The sequence below is a fragment of the Rhea pennata genome, chromosome 5 (genome assembly GCF_028389875.1).
Source record: "Rhea pennata isolate bPtePen1 chromosome 5, bPtePen1.pri, whole genome shotgun sequence".
In the NCBI taxonomy this organism is placed as follows: Eukaryota; Metazoa; Chordata; class Aves; order Rheiformes; family Rheidae; genus Rhea; species Rhea pennata.
This window is the reverse complement of record NC_084667.1, coordinates 52,687,206-52,708,026: the sequence shown is the minus strand read 5'-3', so window position 1 is coordinate 52,708,026 and position 20,821 is coordinate 52,687,206. Positions and strand designations below refer to the sequence as shown.

General features: G+C 34.8%; 1 protein-coding gene across 2 annotated transcripts in view; it reads left to right on the top strand.

Annotated features, from left to right (window-relative positions):
* The window catches only part of TRIP11 (thyroid hormone receptor interactor 11), a 34,156-nt gene extending 16,659 nt beyond the window's left edge, over window positions 1–17,497 (top strand). For both annotated transcript variants that reach the window (XM_062576563.1, XM_062576564.1), the window contains 10 exons: window positions 1,742–1,882; window positions 2,095–2,288; window positions 3,662–3,825; window positions 4,159–4,262; window positions 4,593–4,692; window positions 10,034–10,115; window positions 10,943–11,057; window positions 11,622–11,747; window positions 12,990–13,137; window positions 14,451–17,497. In XM_062576563.1, coding sequence (XP_062432547.1) covers window positions 1,742–1,882; window positions 2,095–2,288; window positions 3,662–3,825; window positions 4,159–4,262; window positions 4,593–4,692; window positions 10,034–10,115; window positions 10,943–11,057; window positions 11,622–11,747; window positions 12,990–13,137; window positions 14,451–14,659 — 1,383 coding nt within the window. In that variant the 3' untranslated portion in view covers window positions 14,660–17,497. The remainder of the gene's footprint in view (window positions 1–1,741; window positions 1,883–2,094; window positions 2,289–3,661; window positions 3,826–4,158; window positions 4,263–4,592; window positions 4,693–10,033; window positions 10,116–10,942; window positions 11,058–11,621; window positions 11,748–12,989; window positions 13,138–14,450) is intronic.
* Window positions 17,498–20,821: the final 3,324 nt, after the last annotated feature.

The following is a 20,821-nucleotide window of genomic DNA, read 5'->3' as shown; positions in this document are numbered from 1 at the left end:
TTTACGTTCCTCAGTCTTCTCTCACAGTTGTCCCCCTCCAACACACACATAGTGTTCGTTTTCCCTATTGTGCCCACATCCCTCTTCATTTTCCAATGTTACTACTCTCTGATCAGAAGCAACATTAGTATTTATGTAAACCATTATAAAGTAATCTGGCATTTATTTTTCCCCGCATTATAATATGAAATTTGACATCTCTTTGGAGCATTTTCAGACTAATTTACCAAATAAACATGCAATGTAATGTACTTGGAAAAGCAAAAAAAAAAAAAAAAAAAAAAAAAAAAAGGAGAGAAAAGAAAAGAAAAAAGAAAAGAAAAAAGAAAAAAACGCACTATTTTTAAGAATGTATGTCTTATTAAAAAGAAGATGTGCTATTGGTGGAAAACTTAGGATTTTTTTTTGTGCAAGTTTTACATAGGAAACTTTAAGACAGATGACAGTTGTTTTTTTCCTATCCTGTTCCAAATAAATACGATAGAGTTACAATGAGGAAAGCTTTATTGTCTTAAAATACAGTTACGTCATGAAAAATGGCTATAAATTATCATTAGGAATTTGCGTTTTATCAGCCATGCCCATGCAAAATGTACTCATAATTTACAAATCCATGCTAGGTAGGCACTCTGTGTGGCCTGCCTGCGGCTTGCAGAGCTTTAGGCTTTCAGTTTCACAAGCGTGGAACATGTGGCTGATACTCTTCTTGCACAAATCAGAGAACTTCCCATTACACACTGTGTTGTCCACACATGTGGACACCCATGACACACACATGTTGGTCATGGAGAACTGTGAAAAAGTCATCTATAGTTTCGTATTTTGTGTGCATCTGTGTCAAAGATGCAGCACATATGCAAAGCAGATCAGCATAGAAGGAAGCTGTCATTTTATTGCAGTTCTACTGCTGAAAGAATTTCACTTTACTCGGTTTGATTAGTGTTTAAAAAGTTGGTTAGTGTTAAAAAAAATTGAGACTTCTGAGTATTAATGGTGAAAACAAAAGTTTATTCTTTTTCCTATATATTCAAGAAAAATAATTACTTTCAAAACAACCCATTGAACGTGATAAAAAGCAAGCTGAAAAGTTTCAAATAACTGAAAATGCATCAGTTTGTTTTGGAGGTGTGCATGCAAATTCTAGTTCACAGACATACTAAAACTTCTACCTTTATGCATTAATGTAGAGTTATACCAAACTGCACATAGATGGTAACCTTATTCATTGAAATTTGACATCTGAAAAGGTGGTGGACATTGTCCTGATTCATTGATTCTTTTGGGGTGAGATTTTTTTATTATTATTAATATTATTGGGATTTCATCGTATGTTCAGCCTCCTTAAGCTACAACAAGCTGACTTGCCTAGGGTGTTGCTTCACATGTGCATCACCTAATTAGTGTATCATAGAGAATAGGCTACTAACACTGAGGAAAATTTGAAATTTTCAAATATACAAGTGCCTGAAATGCAAAAGACTGATAAATATCTGTTTGTTGACTGCAATCAGTTAAGACGGTGTATTTCTTGGTATCTCTCTTTAGTGTCTTTAGGAACAACTTAATGTGTGAGTGAAATAACTCCTAAATAATATTTTTTTTTCTGAATGAGTGTTTTGTGCTGTAGGGCCTGCCCTTATTACATCAATAGCATCTTTAGAGTAAATTCTTTCAGGCAGAGTGCCTCTCCTTTGGTAAAACCATTTGTCATGTATTATATGCTTGTTTGCTTCTTCAACAGGGCAAGACAGGGGAGCTGAATCAATTGTTAAATGAAGTTAAATCAATGCAGGAGAAAGCTGTTACTTTTCAGCAAGAGAGAGACCAAGTAATGGTGGCACTCAAACAGAAGCAAATGGAGAGCAGTGCCCTGCAGAGTGAGGTACAACGCCAAGTAACTTTCCAAAAATAAAAGAAAAATGTATAAGACAATGCATAATATTTTGTTATAGGAGTGATTTTTGTTAACACTAACTTATAAAAAGCATTTATTATCGATATGTGCAATTTACTTCAGAAGAACTATTTTATTTTTGCTTACATTACTTTTATGAGAGGTGTTACTACAAGCAGCTTAAGATACGTTCTACACAGATGCAGCATTTGCGTGAGAAAGAGCAACGCCTAAATCAGGAACTGGACAGGCTGCGTAATCACCTTTTAGAAATGGAGGACTCCTACACGCGTGAAGCCTTAGCTGCAGAAGACAGAGAGGCCAAACTAAGAAAGAAAGTTTTGGTTTTGGAAGAAAAACTGGCATCTTCATCTACTGCAGTGGAGAATGTCAGGTAATCTTTCCTCTGTCTAGCAGAGGCATTACATAAAAATTATGATTAGCTAGAGTAGTGCTGGTGGCTTTGTTGTGTTGAATTAGCGTTCTAGAACATGCTGAGCCCTTGAGAAGAGAAAAAGATAAACTGTTGTTCTGAATCGGGAAGGTTTTTGATAAATTTGACTGAAAGAGTGTTTGTCCTTTTTTGAAGCAGCTATAGAAATTTCAGCTTTTCGACAGTGTTTAAAACCAGAAACGGCAAAGATCCCACAGCATATCGATTTATTTGTCTGTCAAATGCATTAGATAGCATGGAAGACAGACTAAATTGACTTTTTACAGTCAAGGCTTCATCACTGTGAAAGAATCTTATACACTTGAATGTGCCTATGATGCTTTGTTTACTGCTTTTGAAACAATTAGACATCCCTATTTTATACCTAATAAACAGTGCACAATGCTGTAAACATTTTTTAAACACAGCAAGATACATTGAGGTTCTCAATGGCAGCAGAATTTGGGACACTTTCAGCTAGATTTTCAGCTAGAAAAATGAAATCTGGAGAATTAAAATTACTGAGTGCCTATGCTGGCTTTGTTTTCGTTGCTTTAAAGGAATTTTGGTTGCTTTGAGCATATGAATGCTTTTTCTATTTTATTACATTTTTTTGATTAAAACACCTGTTCATTTAGACAAAAGCATTTGCAATCTCTTTCTTCTTTAAGTGCTGAAGATGCATTTTTGCTCATAGCAGTCTCAACAAATAGATGCGAGATGGGCAGAAATTGTTGTAGAATATTGTGGGGAAAAAATGGAAGAGCTGAGAGAAGATTTTGTAAAAATATTCATTAGAAAGCTTCTAAATTCTTCATCAAAAATACTCATCAATATCTTTCAACAAATAGAGCCTATTTCTCACCTGATTTGCACTATTAAAACAAACCCCTTAAAACAAAAGATTGACACAGGAGTAAATAATTATCTTTGCGTAATGGAAAGATAAATGGGGTGGGCATTCGTTAGTCAGTATGGTGCAAGATGTACTGAATTCTTGTAGATTGGCTTAAAAAGTAAAAATTTATAGAAATTAGCAAGATGTAGGTTCTATTTTTGTGTAAATATCTTTACAGTGAGCAACCCAAACAAAAATTATTTTTCTTTCGTAATGCACTCCAAGCAAAAGTGCTTCTTAATTTCTGATTTCTGAAATTACCAAACTTATTTTAAATGTGGTGGTGTCTTTTATATGGAAAATCAGAAAAATATTTGTCTTCATTTTTATAAATTGACCTAAAATTATGGTTGATCTTGCTGCAGACTTCAAGCTTTGCTGTGGTGATTTCTGTCAACTTTTTCATTAAAAAAAGATGTATTTTATTTTTCTGAAGTCATCAAGCTAGTCTGCAGGTTGAGTCCTTGCAAGAACAATTAAACCTGGTTTCCAAGCAGAGAGATGAAACTGTGCTGCAGCTGACAGTCTCACAGGACCAAGTGAAACAGTATGCATTATCCCTGGCCAACCTGCAGATGGTACTAGAGCAATTCCAACAGGGTAAGTTTTGTCGTGAAATACTGAAGATCGCAGCAAATGTTTTTCAGATGGGATAGTTAGGGTATTTTGATCCTTTTCAAATGTTTGCTATGTGGCTTTCATTTAGATGACCTGAATTTCAGAATCTTTGGTCTTTAAAAACCACACTTTAGTAAAATTCTGACTTCATGAAAACTTATGGTCAGTATCCTATTTATGAGACTAGAACTTCTACCTTATTAAGTCTGTATATGGTAATTCTGAGGTTTTACAACTGTATATCCCTAAACACAGAGAATGAAATATTATGGACTAAGAACTCTTTTAATTTTGTATTTCTTCCTAATCATTTAGAAGAAAAAGCCATGTATTCAGCAGAGCTAGAAAAACACCAAAAACAGACTTCAGAATGGAAGAAAAAAGCAGAGAAGTTAGAGGAAAAAGTTGTATCACTGCAGGTGGGCTGAGTAATACTCTCTGAAGTTGAATGCCTGTATTTTTTTATTTTTGTTTTTCTTAATACTATGTTGAATGTTACCGTCTTAGGAACATGTGAAGTTATGTCATTGGTCTTTTTTTCTCTGGAAGGGAGAGGACTAAAAGGCAGCCAGAAAGGCAGCATTCCTTTGCTGAATGTTCGTTTTCTGAGGATGTTTACAGTCCAGTTACTTTAAAGTATAAGTGATTGAAGTCTCTGCATCTGTCATGTTTGATTTATGTCATGTTGACATAGTTGCAACAGTGATCTCCCTTGCTTCTCATTTTGTCCGGTTCATGCCTTTTTTCAGGAAAGTTTAGAAGAGGCAAATGCTGCACTGGATGCAGCATCAAGACTTACTGAGCAACTTGACTTCAAAGAGGAACAGATTGAGGAGCTTAAGAAAGAAGGTAACTGCCTTTTTCCATGTCTCTTTAGAAAATTCCAGGCATCTGAGGGAACAATATAATATTCCTAGAAACTTATCAAAATTTTTTTTACAAGATAATAATATTGACAGTTTTCCTGGATTACTCTAGTTACAGCTCGGTCCTGACCTGTAATTTTTCCTGCAAAGTTTCTTCGAACCAAACATGAAAGTTACTTCTCTGTGTCTAGTTGTACGAGAGTTGTGTGATATAAATGGACGTCACCAACAGTGCTGAGGGAATGTTAGGCTTTCCCCACCCACCCACATGGTGTTTTTTTCCTCCCAGTTTTCCCAACACTTCCAATTCTGTAATTTCCGCCTTATTTCTATGGGTCACCATCTTTTGTTATTACTGCAGCATGCTCTATTGCACTTTAGCTGAGCGCATGGGGTAAATCTAGAGCTGGAGGAAAACTTCTGACCCATCTCTGAAATTTGCAGGAGGAGGAAGAGGCTCTCTAAAGGAGATTTGAAGGGCAGAGATTTGCTTTGCTCTTTCTTTGCAGTTCCCCAACAGCTGTTACTTTGTTCATCATCCCATATCTGTGGGAGATTTTGGGGTGAACACCTTTTATTAGGGCTTGTCGGGGGAGGGACTTGTAGTATCATCTGTGCTGGGTGCAATGGTAACTCTTTTTGCTGTGAACATACTCAACTAATTATTGCTATTCACTTCTAAAATACAGTCAGTCTTCCTCTTGATGTACTTATGCGTACATATGTATATATAAACATATGTAAATATATCTATATCTGCCTATCTCTTAAAAATGTGTGTGTATGTAAAGTAAATTTGCTTGGGATCAGATAACTAGTATGAAAAATCATTTGAAAATCCTCAAGAAGTTCAGCAAGAACTCCACAAAATTGTAATGTTGTGACTTTTACAACATAATTGAATGACTGTTTACTTAAGTACAATTTGGCATCATGGGAGTGTTCGCTGAATTCACAGTCTGAATTTCCATCTGCTGTATGAATGTGTGAGTAGTTACTAGACTGTGTTTTCTTTGTTTTTTGTTTTTTTTTAATCAGATGATCTATAATTCTCTCTCACTACAGACATTCACAGCAAAAGTTTTCAAGCACCTTGAATCAAAATTAACCTTTGCATAGGCAAATATGGCACTGTGTGGAATGGGGAGCTCTGCAGTTACAGTTAATTTTGATTGTAGAACTTTGCATATCAAAGGAGGAGAGGAGAGGAGTGTTAGTAAGTTTGAAATCTGAGAGAAAGCTGGATCCTAGTATTTTATCAAACTTTTGTTATATTGGCAAGTGATTTAGTTTTCAAAAAAAAATATTTAAGAACTTACTGAAAAAAAAGCACTTTAATGTTGTTATAGAATAAATCATAATTTTTATTGAAAAAAAGAGACCACTCTGTTTTCTCTATTTACACAAGAAAACATATCATGTCGTACTGGAAATCAGCCAAATACATTCCCAGACACAGTTTTGCTGGCCAGATCTTTTGAAGGATTTCTTCAAGCATTTTTTTTGGCAGGCAAAGTGATTTTAATGGAAAAGTATAAGATGTACCAGATGCGCTTTTCTGGATTGCCATAAATAGTTAACAAATTATTGGAGGCTGTTGTAAATGTTTGGTTTACAGCAGTCCATGCTGTATTTTGGCTTGGATCTTTTTTGTTATTCAGTCTTTTTACATATACACAAAGTAAATGTTTTTTTCAACTGTTAAATCCTTTTTTAGAAGAAAATACTTCATTTTAAAAATATAGGCTGTGTAGTCACTGTGTGGATGAGTAGCTATGTAGTTGTCATTAAAAGATGATCCTCTTCAATCTGTCATTCTGTCAGAAGCAAGAGAAAATGCTTAGCAGTAACATTTCACTTTAAAAAATATCAATAAATTTATTTCAAAATTTATTATATGAACAAAAATTGAAATGGAAACTTATTGTTATCTTGCTGTGTAGAGTGTATTTAGTAGCAACAACATAAGATTTACTTGAAGCTTATTTTCAGACACTTTATGTGGAATTAGGAGTTTAACTTTCTCTTATCTTTTGCTCTATGGAAGACCCAAATAATAAATCACTTTGATTGTATGTTCTTACAAATGTTATCATTCTGTAAATATATTACATTTTCCTTCTAGTTTCAGGGTTCTTACTTAACCACTCTTACAAAATAGGCCGGTTTTAAATCTTAATGTGGATTAATTCTCCAGTGTGAGAGCAAGGAGTGTTGAAGAGCAGTCCCATTACTGGAATGGGTTTCAGTGCATATGAATGTTCTTGTTCCGAGATATGTTATGATACAGTATGTGTAATTTTGTTTGTTTCTTAACTTGCTTTGAATAAGGAGCTTAATCCTTATGCTCCTTGAATAAGAATTTTCCCAGTTTGACATATTTTTTCTGCTCCATTCTCTCCAAATTCATATTTATGAGGTAAAATATTTATAAAGATGCAGAGTCTTTGGACTGGACACATTAGGTTGTATCTGTTCCACAGCCTAGTTTTTTTGATGTATTCCAAAACACTGAGGAAGTTGTCATGGAGTTAATAGTGTTAATTAAGAGCCGTGCTGTGTGCGTAGTTGTGGCCTGCATTTATTAAAGATGAAGAAGTTGTGTGGAAACTAGAGTGTTTTTCATATGTCCTTGATGATTTGAAAGGTATGCAAATTTATAAAAGTCACATTTCTTCCCTTCTCTCTATCTGCTCTGAAGTAAAATAAAGCTTTTCTTAAAAAAAAAAAAAAAATATGTATTCTAAAACATCCCATCATTCCTTCAAGGTGTTGAGACTTTCGTTGTCTTACAGATTGTTTCTGAAAAGCGTACTTTTGTATTTTGTTTTTATGAAGTGAAAATATGAGTCCAAGAGATTAAATGGTAGAAAGATTAAGCTGATTGGCACTTTTTCTTTAGGATATGAAGATACCTATTCAGCCTTTCAGAGGGAGCAGTGCAAAACTCATTGTCTCTACTAATGTAACTTAGGAGTAGGATTGGTCTTCACATAGAGGGTTGATGTTCTAAGGCATCTCTTAAGTTTTTATCACACGCAAAAACTTAATTGTACTTTCATTAGGAAAAAATGACCTGGTAGGTTATATCTTGCAGAACCCAAATTTGCTGAAAATTTTCATCTTAGCTGTTGTAAGATAAAATCACCTGTTTAGCAAAAAATTCTTGTAAATATTTCTTTTCTTGTCTGAAACAGTTTTGCTGGCAGTGTTCTCTAAATCTTCTATTTGGGAAGATAAGTGAGATGAGGGGTCTTTTTTTCCTAGTGTTTTTTACTCTATACTTTTTCCAGTCTTATTTAGACCTAAAAGTCAGATACTTTTATTTAGTTTCTAATGTAGCTGACTCTTAGAAGTTTGGATTTTGTTTCCTTACAATAGAAAAGTTGTAAAATCATTTTTGGCAAATAAAACCTTTAGGAGATGGTTTTTTCCCTTTATTATGAACTTTATTTTAAAAGGATGTTTTTATGAGTTTGGGAGGTCAGAGGAAGTCTGAGTTACTGACACAGAATGATTGGGGTAACTGGCACATTCTGTATGTGAGCTAGCAAGTAATTTGTGTTAGTGAAATTTTAGAAGGGTAGAGAAATTGGTGCTGTGAAATTACTGGACAAGAATGATGAACATCAGGCCAGCACTGCCTCTTCTAATTCAATGGGCTGCTACCTTTGTATCTTCCCCATTAAACGTTCTTGTGTCATGAAGCTAAAATGTGTATTTAAGAGACAAACCATTGATCAAGGTCAGGAATTTCAGAAAGCGGGAAGGTTACAAGATTAGTGAATCTAGAATCTCAAGTGCTCTGTTACATTTCCAATAGTTCCTATTCCAGATTTCTGGTGTGAAAAAAAGTGATTTGTGTAGTGTTACCATTGTTGTGATATCCTAGATGAAGTGATTTCATTGCAGCCACTGCTGCATCAAAGCTTGGCGTCAGTGTGCACAAGTCAGATCTGTGTAGCATCTCTTGGCACACTTATAAAAACTCCTGATTAACTCACCGGTGATACTGGCCTCTTCAGTTAAACAGGCAGGCTGTGACACCTGACTGAAAGTGTTTGTGATTATATTCCTCTAAGTTTTCTTTTTGGAAGTTGTGACATTTCATGTCTACCATTTTAAACTGAATTTGTCTCCTTCTAAAAGCCAGGGGAGTCTTGCATGAATCTGCACTGAGCGTTCCTTAAGGAATGATGAAGCACAGCAGCGGTTCTGGGGTGTGAGAGTGCGTTCCAGCATTACGTTGCGAGCGTGAGGAGCAGGCTTGTGGCAGTTAGCAGGAGCAGGAAGGTGCTCAACAGAAGAGACCCACAACAAGTGGCTGAGGTTCCTGGGCTCTCCTGGGAAACTGGAGAACTCCTGAGTGCTTAGAGGCCTTAGGAACCTGCCAGTAGACTGTGCAAAATAGCAGAGCTTAGGGAAATTTGAGATTAATATTAAAGTGTAGTGTTTTAAATAGTTTATTGAGCCTGGAAATGGGATGCTGGTGTCTTAAAAGAATCTGGGCGTTGGAAAGGTAAGATGGAAATGAGGAAGCATATGTTCAAGGCTCTCTTTTCAGATCAGAACGTGCTATGACGGCTGTCTTGGTCTGTTGTTACCTAAGTGGTCTGCTGTAACCCATCTGATTGGGTACCTGTAAACAGAGCTATAGAAACTCTACCATTTCCCAGTATTTTGCAGAGTTCTAAAATAATAGTAAGTTCTGGAGTCTGGACAGGCAGTATGTCTGCTTCAGGGCAGTGATGTCCTTTCTGAACTAATGGCCCATCTTGCACTTTTTTCAGTCAAGGGGAAAAATTGCACTTACAATCTGTTGAAACAGCTCTTTAAATCTTTAGTTAATGTATTTTTAAAGAAAATTCAGACTGGTATTTAGAAGATGGTCACTAACCATCCAGTTGTAACTTTCTGGAAAAGCCTTCAAGTAGGAGTATTGAGATCAGAAAACCTGACAACAAGGGGTTTGGTCAGATTATGGAAGATTGCAACCGCAGGGCTACAGACCCTGATCAGTAGCTCCTTTCCAGTTCTTAATCATCTAAGTGAAACTGAGCAGCTCATCAGTTCTGCAGTGGATTTATAGTCTGTATGGTTCTGTATTTAGCATTGAGTATTGTTCTAGAATTTTCAGATTATGAATTAAAGTAATTACTAGGTTGCTGCCTTTTATGAAATCTTACTGATTTTATCAAAAATGGAGCATAATATTTTTTAAAAATAATATTAAACATTTTTATTTTGAAAGGTAAGTATGTATTAATAATGTTTTGAAACAAAGTAATCCATTTTTATTTTTGTTTGGAAATCACATTTTATAGGTGAGATCAGAAGAGAAATGCTAGAAGATGTGCAAAATAAACTAGTGAATCTTGTCAACAGCACAGAAGGAAAAGTGGACAAGTAAGTCTTTTCTTATATTGGTGTACATTTTTGTTCTTTTTTTTCCTTATCATGTGCAAAGATAAGACCATTACAGTCATAAGAGTAGTGTGGAACTGGGCTTCTGTATGTAATCTTGTAATTATACTTTGATTGCTTTGACATTTTTCCATTCTTCAGTGGTTGTAAATATTTCTTTTGACTGATAAAAACCTACATGTATATAAACTTGGACTGCGAACATGTTTCTGCGATAGAATTAAATTTCAGTAGCATGCCTTCTGCAGATGGAGGGAAAAGCTATTAGTGAAAATCTGCTGTAGTGTGTGTAAGGTATGAACAGTAAGCCCTTTCCACACAGTGAGCATCACCTGGACATTGTGCATGTTTGATCTCTCTTGCTTGATCTTTTTCATCTCTCTCCCTGTAAGAATTGGAAATATAATAGGCAAATGGATTCCCTGCCCTCTTCCTTAAACGTTTATTTGGGACCATGCACAAGTACCTGTTTAAATGTTCTCCTGAATGAACATACTAAAACAAACAGTTTCCTAGTTTATAGCACTTGCATCAAAACTTGTTCACGTACAATTTAGTTTTGATTTACTGCAGTATTTCCAGAGCTGTCCACATTGTTGCTTGCTGTGCAAGCAATGCTTTAATTTGGAGGAAAAAAAAAAACATTGGTGAGGTTCCCTTTTAAGCTCCTTGTATTGGGCTATTCATTTTAATTATCAAAAATGAGGAAAAAGTATAGGGAACAAATGCCTCTGGGTTTAGTCATTCATACTCCTGTATCAAATGTTATGTAAAAGCAGACTGTATAACAAGCTTTCTTTATCCTTTAGACTCCTGATGAGAAATCTCTTTGTTGGACACTTTCATACTCCAAAAAATAAGCGTCCTGAAGTATTAAGGTTAATGGGAAGTATCTTGGGAATAAAAAAGGAAGAACTTGATCAGGTAATACTTTACTGAAAACCAGGTTTCTTTTTTCATCTGCAATATGCTTAAAAAAAATAGAATGATTTGCTGCTAAACTAAATGTGACCGTCCATGCACTTCCTGTGTGAAAAGTATTATTTTATTCTCATCTGAATTGATTTTTATGTGGGATATGCTGATTTTAATTGAATCTTACTAAAGCTGTGTTTTAATAGAATACCTGAAGATTTCATTTGGCTGAGTAATACTGATGCACAAAAAGGAAAGGATTTAACTTTGTGCTGTTGTGTATAATAGCTGAAATATGGCAGTTTTATAGAAAAGCAATCCAGTTTTACATGTGCCACTAAGTATTGTGAAGCATGTATTTTATATTTTCAAACAAAGAGTCAAGACTTTAGGCTGCTAGTTTTTCAGAGAGGCAGAGAATAAAGTTTTGCCAGTAATTAAAAGTTGGTTGTTTATCCATAGGATTATGTGTTATTCCCACATGAGTTTTTGTGGATTTTAAAAAGGCAACATCATGCTCATATTTTTATCTACTGTTCTAATTCTATTTTGCTAATTTTTTTATCTTTCTAGTTGTTATCTGAAGACCAAAGAGGAGTTACCAGATGGGTGACTAGCTGGCTTGGTGGAGGAGGAGCTGGGTCAAAGAGTGTCCCTAATACACCTCTGAGACCAACTCAAAAGTCCGTTTTTAACAGTGTAAGTATTAATCATGCATTCTCTATATTTGAGTGGAAAAATAGGGGAAGTTGCTTATGAATGATGGATTTTTGGTTCATCATTATGTTGAACTTAATTTACTGATGCTGCTATATTTTGTATCACTTGTTTGCTTTGTGCAATTATCTTGGCATGTTTTCTTTTTGCCAAAGATATGAATATGTAGGCATTGATTAAAATAATACAGTCTGAAATGTTGGGCTAATATCAAAAGCTAATTACTCTTCCACTGGCTGCAGAGATCACTGACTTCCTGCAGTAGGGATTTTGTCTTGCAAATAACAGTGCTAGAGATCAAATACATGTTGAATTCTGGAAGTCTTCAATAGTCAACAGTACAGAAGACCATAATATTGTATTTTGTTGATTGTGTTCCCATTTGTATTATAAAAAGCTTTCTCAGCTGCTGCAGTAAGTGCTTCTTAGATAAAGCATATAAAGTTAATATTGTAAGCTTCCCAAAGCTGCAATTCTGATTGTGATCCATGAAAGCACTTAATCTGTAGAACTTTCCATTTTGTACCCCACTAAGTAATGCACTTAGGCACTGAGGAACTTGGTAGTTTGGATTAACTTTGGGGTTTTTTTGTTCATTGAGCTAGAAAAGTTTTGGAGAATTGACTCTTGTAAATCATCTTGAACTTGTAAGGATATGGGTTCATTTTTTTGCTCACTAAAATAAGGCAGATGTTTAGGCCACTAAAGGATTGTGGTCTTAGTAATTACAGATATAAAAGAAGAAAACTAATGCTTCTGTTTGTATAGCATCAGCTCTTCTAAGTAAAATGTTATGTTCTGCCACTGACACCTTAAGTAGTCCATATTTTCTTTATTCAAGATGCTTTTGTCAAATACAAGAAAGGATTTTAAAAGAAATAGATGTTTTAATTAAATGTTTTGGTGGGGATTTTTTTTGCTTGAGCGTGGACACAGGAAATACAATGTCAGTTGCCACATGGGATTCTTGAAACAATCCATAATGAAACCATGGTGGAAGTATGTGTTATCTCTGAAGTTTACCAGTTAGACATATGCCATTCACTGAGAAAACAAAAACTTCACACTTTGAAAAGTGTTTTATTGTTGCCACGCTACTTCAAGAACTGGTACAACAAAACACTTGGAGTGTGTTAATCTCTCTCTCTCTCTCTCTCTCTCTCTCTCTCTTTTTTTTAAGCTGATGCTCTGTTGAAAAATATATTAACTGGTAATCTATTGTAGTCTTTTTCAGAATTGTTTGTGAAATTCCTTGAAACAGAGTCTTGCCCAACCCTTCCTCCACCAAAGCTCTCTGTTCACGATATGAAGCCTTTAGGAGCAGCAGGAACTGCTAAAACTAGCAGTACTCCATCCAGCAGTCAAATACAAGGTAACATTGAAGAACTTGAAAATTCACATAGAACATAAATAAAGCAGTTTTGAAAGGGATTTAAATGGTTCTATACTTCCTCACCTGAGAATTACTAATTTGATTCTGCACTACCACCATTTTTTTCTCTTCTTTATCTGTTTTAATTTAATTTATTTTAGTTTTATTTTATTTTATTTAGTTTTAGTTTGCCTTTCTCTTTCCCTGCTTCCTAAACCTCTAAAACAGAAGTTTGGAATGAACATACTGCCTTGATACAGAGAGGCTTTAACAGTGCCTGTTAGATCCAAACAGATGCTCTGCAGACTTCTTCATATGGTATACTAATATACCCAGTCATGATTTTCAGCACCCCTGTTGATCAGCTTGAGTCTTATTGAGTAAAGATTACAAGTAATGACAACATTGTAGTGCCTTTCTGATATATAGAACTTCCTCACTTGGTGAGGACTGAAATGAGATAAGTACGTAGCCTAATTTGGAATCTGTTTCTAAGCTGTGCTAGAGTCTTTGTTTTTTTTTTGTTGGGGGGGTGTGTGTATGTGGTTTTTTTGTTTTTTAAGCAAAGAACATTTATGCTTAAATTACTTAGGTGAAAATTAATGATTTTGGCTTTACTCTTCCTTCTGTAAAGAGCTGTGCACTTGTTTCTGAGTAATGTAAGATCCAAATTTCAGTTTAATTGATACAGTTTGTACTTAATTTTTTATACGCCTTTAAATGTTCACCTTAATGGAGGTTGGGACTGACCCTGGGACAGCTGAGACCAGTATATCGTGGGATGGGAAGTCCACCTGAGCGCTGCATTGCAGCGCATGCAAAAGGGCCCATATGTCTCACACGGTGCTGGAGTCTACATGACATATACTTCATGCCTGATGGATGGGCAAAGTGAACTTCTGCAAAGGGAGTTGATGTTGCCTGTTGCAAGAATGTATAAAATTCCTTCATAGCCTGAACTTTCACAAAATTTTGGCTTTCCAGTAAGCACAATATGAATGCCAGGTCTTGGAAGCGCCCTGATGTTTAAGTTAGTCTTGTAACCTGTTGTCTGAAGTAAATACATAGGTTTCTGTTTGGCAAAGGAAGCAGTGGTAGATGAGATCCAAAATGAGAAAAGGTAGGGAGATTGAAAGTCTGAGTGTCTTCAGTCCAGTGCAAGAAGATTGAATTTTCATATTGCAAAACTAAAAATTGTAGATTTGCTTTATCACAAATATTCTGAAACTGAATAGACTTGTATTTTATAACAAGCTATTATTTGTGTGTGTATCTATCTATATATATGTGTGTGTGTATTTTTAATATTTCAGATTCTGCAGTCTCAGGAAGCAGCAGAAGACCAGATACAAATCCATTTCTAGCACCTCGATCTGCAGCAGTGCCTCTTATAACACCTGCTAGTAATTCTGGACATTTGCTTATGAAACCAATTTCTGATGCTTTACCTACTTTTACACCACTGCCAGTGTCCCCTGATGCTAGTGCTGGTGCTGTACTAAAAGACCTGCTAAAACAATAGATGATCTTGAAGCCAATATGATGACATTAGCACTTTAAGAAAAACAAAAACACTAGTTGTATATAATATACCACAAAGAGGCCTTTTTGTAAAAAGTTGTGTACTTGTTTGCAATTGTACTTTTTTTTGATTATGAACTAAACCAATGCTTTGGAAACTCTGATTGCATGAATAACTGCCTTCTTTGTAGCAGGTATTCATTTTGGTTGTGGGTTAGATTTTTCCTCCCCCTACTTTAAAATTTATCTTGTTGGTAGAGCTGCAAGACAAACTGAAGGATTTATAAACCTTAGTATTACTCCACATTGTTTCAATTATGCATGGGAAACATTAACTCTTTGATGTTGAGGTTTGTTTTTCCATTAAAGCGATTAGCTGTTAGCAGTAGTCCCTCAAGAAACATGATGCAAAAATATATATATATAATTTCCAGCCAAAATTGATCTTATTTGATATGTTAAAATAATGGTACAAATTCTAAGGAATGAAGCAGTGAACGTATGAAAGTGTAACTACTGAGTAACTGCAGTTTTCCAATATAGAATTTGTTACAGCTACTTAATTTAAGATGTGATCAATCCTGTAAATAAGAGACATTTTGGAGCAGTTTGAGGCATGTTAATATCTAGAATTTGATTTTTTTAAAAAGAAAATACTTCGTTTTTTCCCTCCAGCCTAATAGCTGTTTTAAGTAATCAAACCCACCAGCACCAAAGAGTTAACTGTCAGAATGTGTTTCATTTTCTACAAATGTCCATGTGGTGCATAGTCATCAGTGGAGAATTAGCAAAAGATAGGTTTGCTTGTATACAGATAGTGTAATGTAATGCATCTAAGATGTATATTTAAGAGTTTTTAGTTTGTAGGATTTTGTAGATTCAAATATAGGCTTAAAGTTTGACCATATGTATAGAACTTATAAGTAAGAGAAATGATTACTTACCCCAATGTGTAAATAGGTCTTTGTAAGACCAAGGCCGAAGTCAATTTTTCTGTAAATTTTGCTGTGATAAATTGTACACTTTATGTGGCAGAAAAAGGATTAAGTTGCATACTAAAAGATAAAATTCATCTTACAGAAATAGTGAATCTGGGATAAAATGTCTTCGTTTGAAAAAGCGTCTAAACCTTTTTATATGCCATCCCTTGTTTAGTCAGTGTTAAAAGATAACTATTGTGGAAGTTCTATATTAGAACTGTCAGCTTTTACTTTTCATTTCATTAAGATCCTAGATTATGTTGTAAGAGTTTTATCTAAATAAAATTAATCACTGAAACTTGTACAGAATCTACCAAAATAATACAACAAATCTTTGCATTATTTATGTAGAGATCAAATAGTAAAAATCTCTTGTTGCCTTGAAATCTACCAAAGTTTATTTTAATTGCTTTGTTCATCTTGAGTCTATTTTCTCCAATATGTTAATATTTCATGGAAACTTTATGCAGATTTGAAATTTGATTGGCCATATTGAAATATGAATTTTCTCTCTTTCTTTCCTCCATTACAGACAAAACAATTTGTCTTTTTGATTTCTGAAATGGTAGCAGGCACATGTGGTACACCAAAGCAAATGCTACACTAAATACTAAATGTAATAAGAATTTAAGATAACCTCTTCTGAGACTGCATTACTTAGGTATTTCAGATACACATCTTCATCTGACCTACTGGAACAGAATGGTACCTTTTTTTCTGTAACACATAAAGATGACTGCAATCAGATGGCGTTTGTGCAGTCTGTCATGTTTTTGAAGTAATGTCTATCTTTAGAATATGCAGTTGCTTCAAAATAAAATTGCCTTTTGGTGAGCTGAAGCACAAAATTTTTACTTTCTAAAACCTGTGGCTTACCTGTTATAAACTACGAATGGGTTCATGCTGATCACCATTCCCTGAATATACTAATTAACCAGATTTGTATAATCCCCTCGTGCATTTTTTCTTCCTTTAATTACATAGAACTTAATACGTACATGTTTCTCTTCCAGGAAGCTTTATAAAATCCAATAAGTAAAGCATGATGGGACCGCTTGTTCCAGCATGCTGTAAATCAGCTCCATTATACAGTAAGTTATGAGAGTTAGACTGCACTTAGGCGTGTGTGTGTGTGTGTGCTTGAGTGTTTGAGGGGGAAATCTAAAGAGAAACAAAAGTTTTCCAGAATTTTAGAGTTCCTAATAGAGCTACTTCTGAGAAAAGAAGAAAATCTTCTATAAAAGCAGTATAAGAAATTTCAGTCTTTAAATCCTAGGAGGTCTTTTGAACTGCAGTGAAAATACCATGGCTTAGAGGTTCCTATTCTTATTCCCCGGCTGCATTGGTGGGTTTTGTTCCTTTGTTAGGAATCAGATGTGTTCTATGTTCCAGCTAGTGCTTTCCCACTGAAAAAACATAGAATTTTATTGCCTTGATTCTCTTCTTTTTTTTTTTTTAGACTGTTTCACAGACTATTATAATTTACCCTCAAGATTGTTTTTATTGAAAGATTAGTGGAAATATTTTTTGCCCTCCCCCTTAAATTCTGCGTTACCACTTAATGCAATTGTGCTTTCCCCTTATACTTGAAAGGAGCAGGAGCGCATGGTCCTCCTAGCTTTGGTTTAACAGATGTTTCTTGAGGTAATGTAGCAGGATTCTAGTAAGGAATGGATTTGCAAACTTGGGATAAAGGAAGAAGCATTAGGACGTTCTGTTCTTCTCTGTGGATTCTCTCACTTTCTGTTCTTTGCTCATCCTCCATTATAAGCAAATTGAAGGAAGTAACTGGTTGCTTTTCGTAACTTCCTGTAGATGAATGTAATTTTCTTAAATTAAAATCTCTTGCATTAAACCAATTACAGTTGTACAGCTTTATATTTGTCACGTGGTAAAAAGGTTGTTTCTGCACTGGTCATTACCAAACTCAGTGGCAGTTCCTGAATCTGAATTTCTTTATTCCTCCTTATTCATGTTCTTGGTGGATGTTTTGCCTTAATAATAATACTAACACAGGCTACCTGGAAAATAAATACAGAGTAGTGACTGTTTAAGCTGAAGAAGCAGAATGGAAGATGCCTGCCTTGTAAGTGTTTCACATTATTACATACCTCCTGAGAGCTTTGATTTTAAACGTTGATGTCTTGTTAGTCCTGTTTTTCACAACATTACTGCCACATTATCATCATATAAAAGTTAAAGACTAATTCTTTTAACTTTAAACAAGCATGTAAATTTGGCCTTTTCTCCTAAACAGTTCTAATATGGGAGGAGATCTAACTAGAATAAAGTTTTACTGGTTTTAGGTCATTGACTTGAAGAAAAAATATTAACATGTTTAGTATGGAGAAACTTTAATAAAATATGGAAATATCAGTACTAACAGCTTCATGCATTCTTTCAAATAGAAGAGTCTTTGTTTTATCTGTACATGCAAACTAAAGTAGTCTTTGTGTCAATACACTTTTTGTCAAAGACTTAAACAACAAAGAAACCCATATGTATGTGTGTATACATATATATCACACACACATGAAGATGCTAGCAATAAGGCTTGAGAAATTAAAAACATACTATGTATTTTTTTCTTTCCAGTGAATTCTGGAATTCATTTGCCTTGCCTTGCCTCTCAGCTGGAAAATTCCTTATTTTCTTTCATAGAAAATAATATATTAGAATTACCAGCCTAATGATTCTTAAAGTAAGAGAAATTTCTATTCTCTTGTTTTGTGCTATGTTATGCCATTATATACTGCTGGATTTATTTGGAGCCTTGCAGAGCTTAAATATGGAAAACAAAAATGATGCATACAATTTGGCAGTATGCAATAAAATCAAAAGAATAAATAGCTACTTGCTTTTTATTTAAAGGAAAAAATGGTTTGCACAGAGCATGTTTACAGCAACACTGAATCTTGGACTATGGTATGCATTTGTCACAAACTTATGAGTATGTTTTGCTTCAATTTCAGTATCTGAAAGCTTCAGATATCTAACTCTGAAATACATTGTTAATCCATAGTAGCAGTGTAAGTGTGTAAGAAATATACCTTTTGTTTGCTGGTTGTGTTGATGGTCTATTAAAAGGCCAATTTTGGCAAATTTATTCCATTTTGGGAGTTCGGCCAAGTTGCTAAAACTTTCAGAAACTTAGCCAAGCAGAAGAGAGTTGTATCAAGTGATTAAAGTCTTGTTTTTCGTGTAGGAAATAATTAGAAGAAGAAAACTGACAATTGTTTCATACTTAAATTGTTTCAAACTTAAATTGTTTCATACTTACTGTGGGCATTTCATTCAGTAAATGCCCACATTTAAGTAATTTGAGGTAATTCTTTGTGTTCTTACTGAGCTTGTGACATTGTTGGTTAAATCTAATTTCTTTTTTAAGTGATTGCAGATGTTATACGTCATCCTTGACTGCTGATAGTGAATTAATCTTTTCTCCACCCCTGTGTTAAGATTCCCATTAAGCAGCTCCTCACAGATTAGATGTTAAAATTAAAAGCATTTGCACACATGTTTCTGGCAATCTGTGCAAACTGCTTGTGAAAAGATTATATTTTCTTGGTCCCTGGTGGTCAGCTAATAAATATTACTGTGAATATTCACAGTAACACCAACAATGCTTGCTAACCCTCCTAAGCATGCAGATGGAAAACACCCTTTTTTGCTGTCTGCAGCCATTTATTTAAGTTCTTCTACACACTTTTTTTTTTCCTCATTCATTGGGAATTGTATACAACAAACACGCCTTTGAGAAAACATGATGCAGCTTTATTGCAGCTCAAAGCTCACATTCACGTGGAATGTTGCACCAAAAAGGAAGTCATCTTTTTTAATGTCTACTTCTACCAATTCTTTCTCTTCTTGCCACAGCAATATTTTCTTCCAATGTGAATTTACAATATTTAGAGTTCCTCCTATAGCTATAAATGCATAGGAATTCTTTCCAAAGAAACCAGTGATGATATTTGCTGTTTTTCAAGACTAGGAAGTGTATTTTGAGATGTACCTAGCTGTTTGTGAGTATTCAGAGAAAAGCAAAAATAACTGCTATCATCTATGCAATATGCGAGTTTTTTGTTGTTTTTGCATCAAAACTTCAGCTTTGCAGAGCTGCGCACTCCTGTGTGGTGAAAGAGTCAAGTCATGTGAGACAGACCTCAAAATGATTTGAGAATATTGTACTTCTGAAATGTTAAATGTGAACTTTTTTCCTAGATTATCGGGGGAAAAAAGTGGAACAGCTGTACTGTGTTTCCAGTTTATTTCTAGGTTCTTTAAAAGCACATCTATGTATGTTCTACCATTTTCTAACCTGCTGTAGTACCAAAAAAGTTATTTACGTTCATTTTTGTCAGTATGTTTACTACTGCTGAGAGGTGTGAAATGGATTGTTGTCATCTGCTAGGGACTAAACACTTCCTTTTTAATAGCCTTATTGATACATGTTAGGCTTTGAGAAGACCATTCTTGTTGCTAAGAAAGCAGTGTCGCGTTTTAGTGTTAGTGATCAGTACTTAACATGACTGCTAAACTTGGCAGCAGCAGGGAGTTTTTGCATGTATATCACGTGGGAATTGCAATGAAAGAAATTGTATGTAGTTATTTACCTGCAGTCTTTGACAGGGAGTGGACTAGAAATCGGTATTTCTTCACAACTCAGTCTATTTTGAAACGCTTGGAATTGACTGTTTGTGTGACTGAGAGAACCACTTAAAAAGCATCGGTATGATGAGTAGAAAAGATTGCAATATTTGAGTTCAGACTTTATTAGAGGTTTGACAATGATTGACAGAACATAGAAACCCTTTGCCATGTATGGCATTTCAACAAGCGCTGTCAGGCTACTGGCTACTGAGCTGATCAGTAGTACCTGAGAGACAACAAACTACTGACCCATATCTTTTTTTATTTGCTAATATAGTAAGTTAATCTGAAACTTACTGCACCAACAACTTAAAAAGTGATTATGTAAAAGAAATGTAAACCTCAGAGCTGTCTAGATGCAGTTTGAACATGATCCAGTATCATTAAGGTAAAGGAAATCATGGCAGTTCTTCTGTGCGGTTAACCATAAGTTTTTCATTTCCAACATCTGATGCAGCCTATGTTTCACACAATCGAGTTGCAAAACATTAGTATTTGGCTAGATTTTGGGAACAGCCCAAAAAGCATTTATA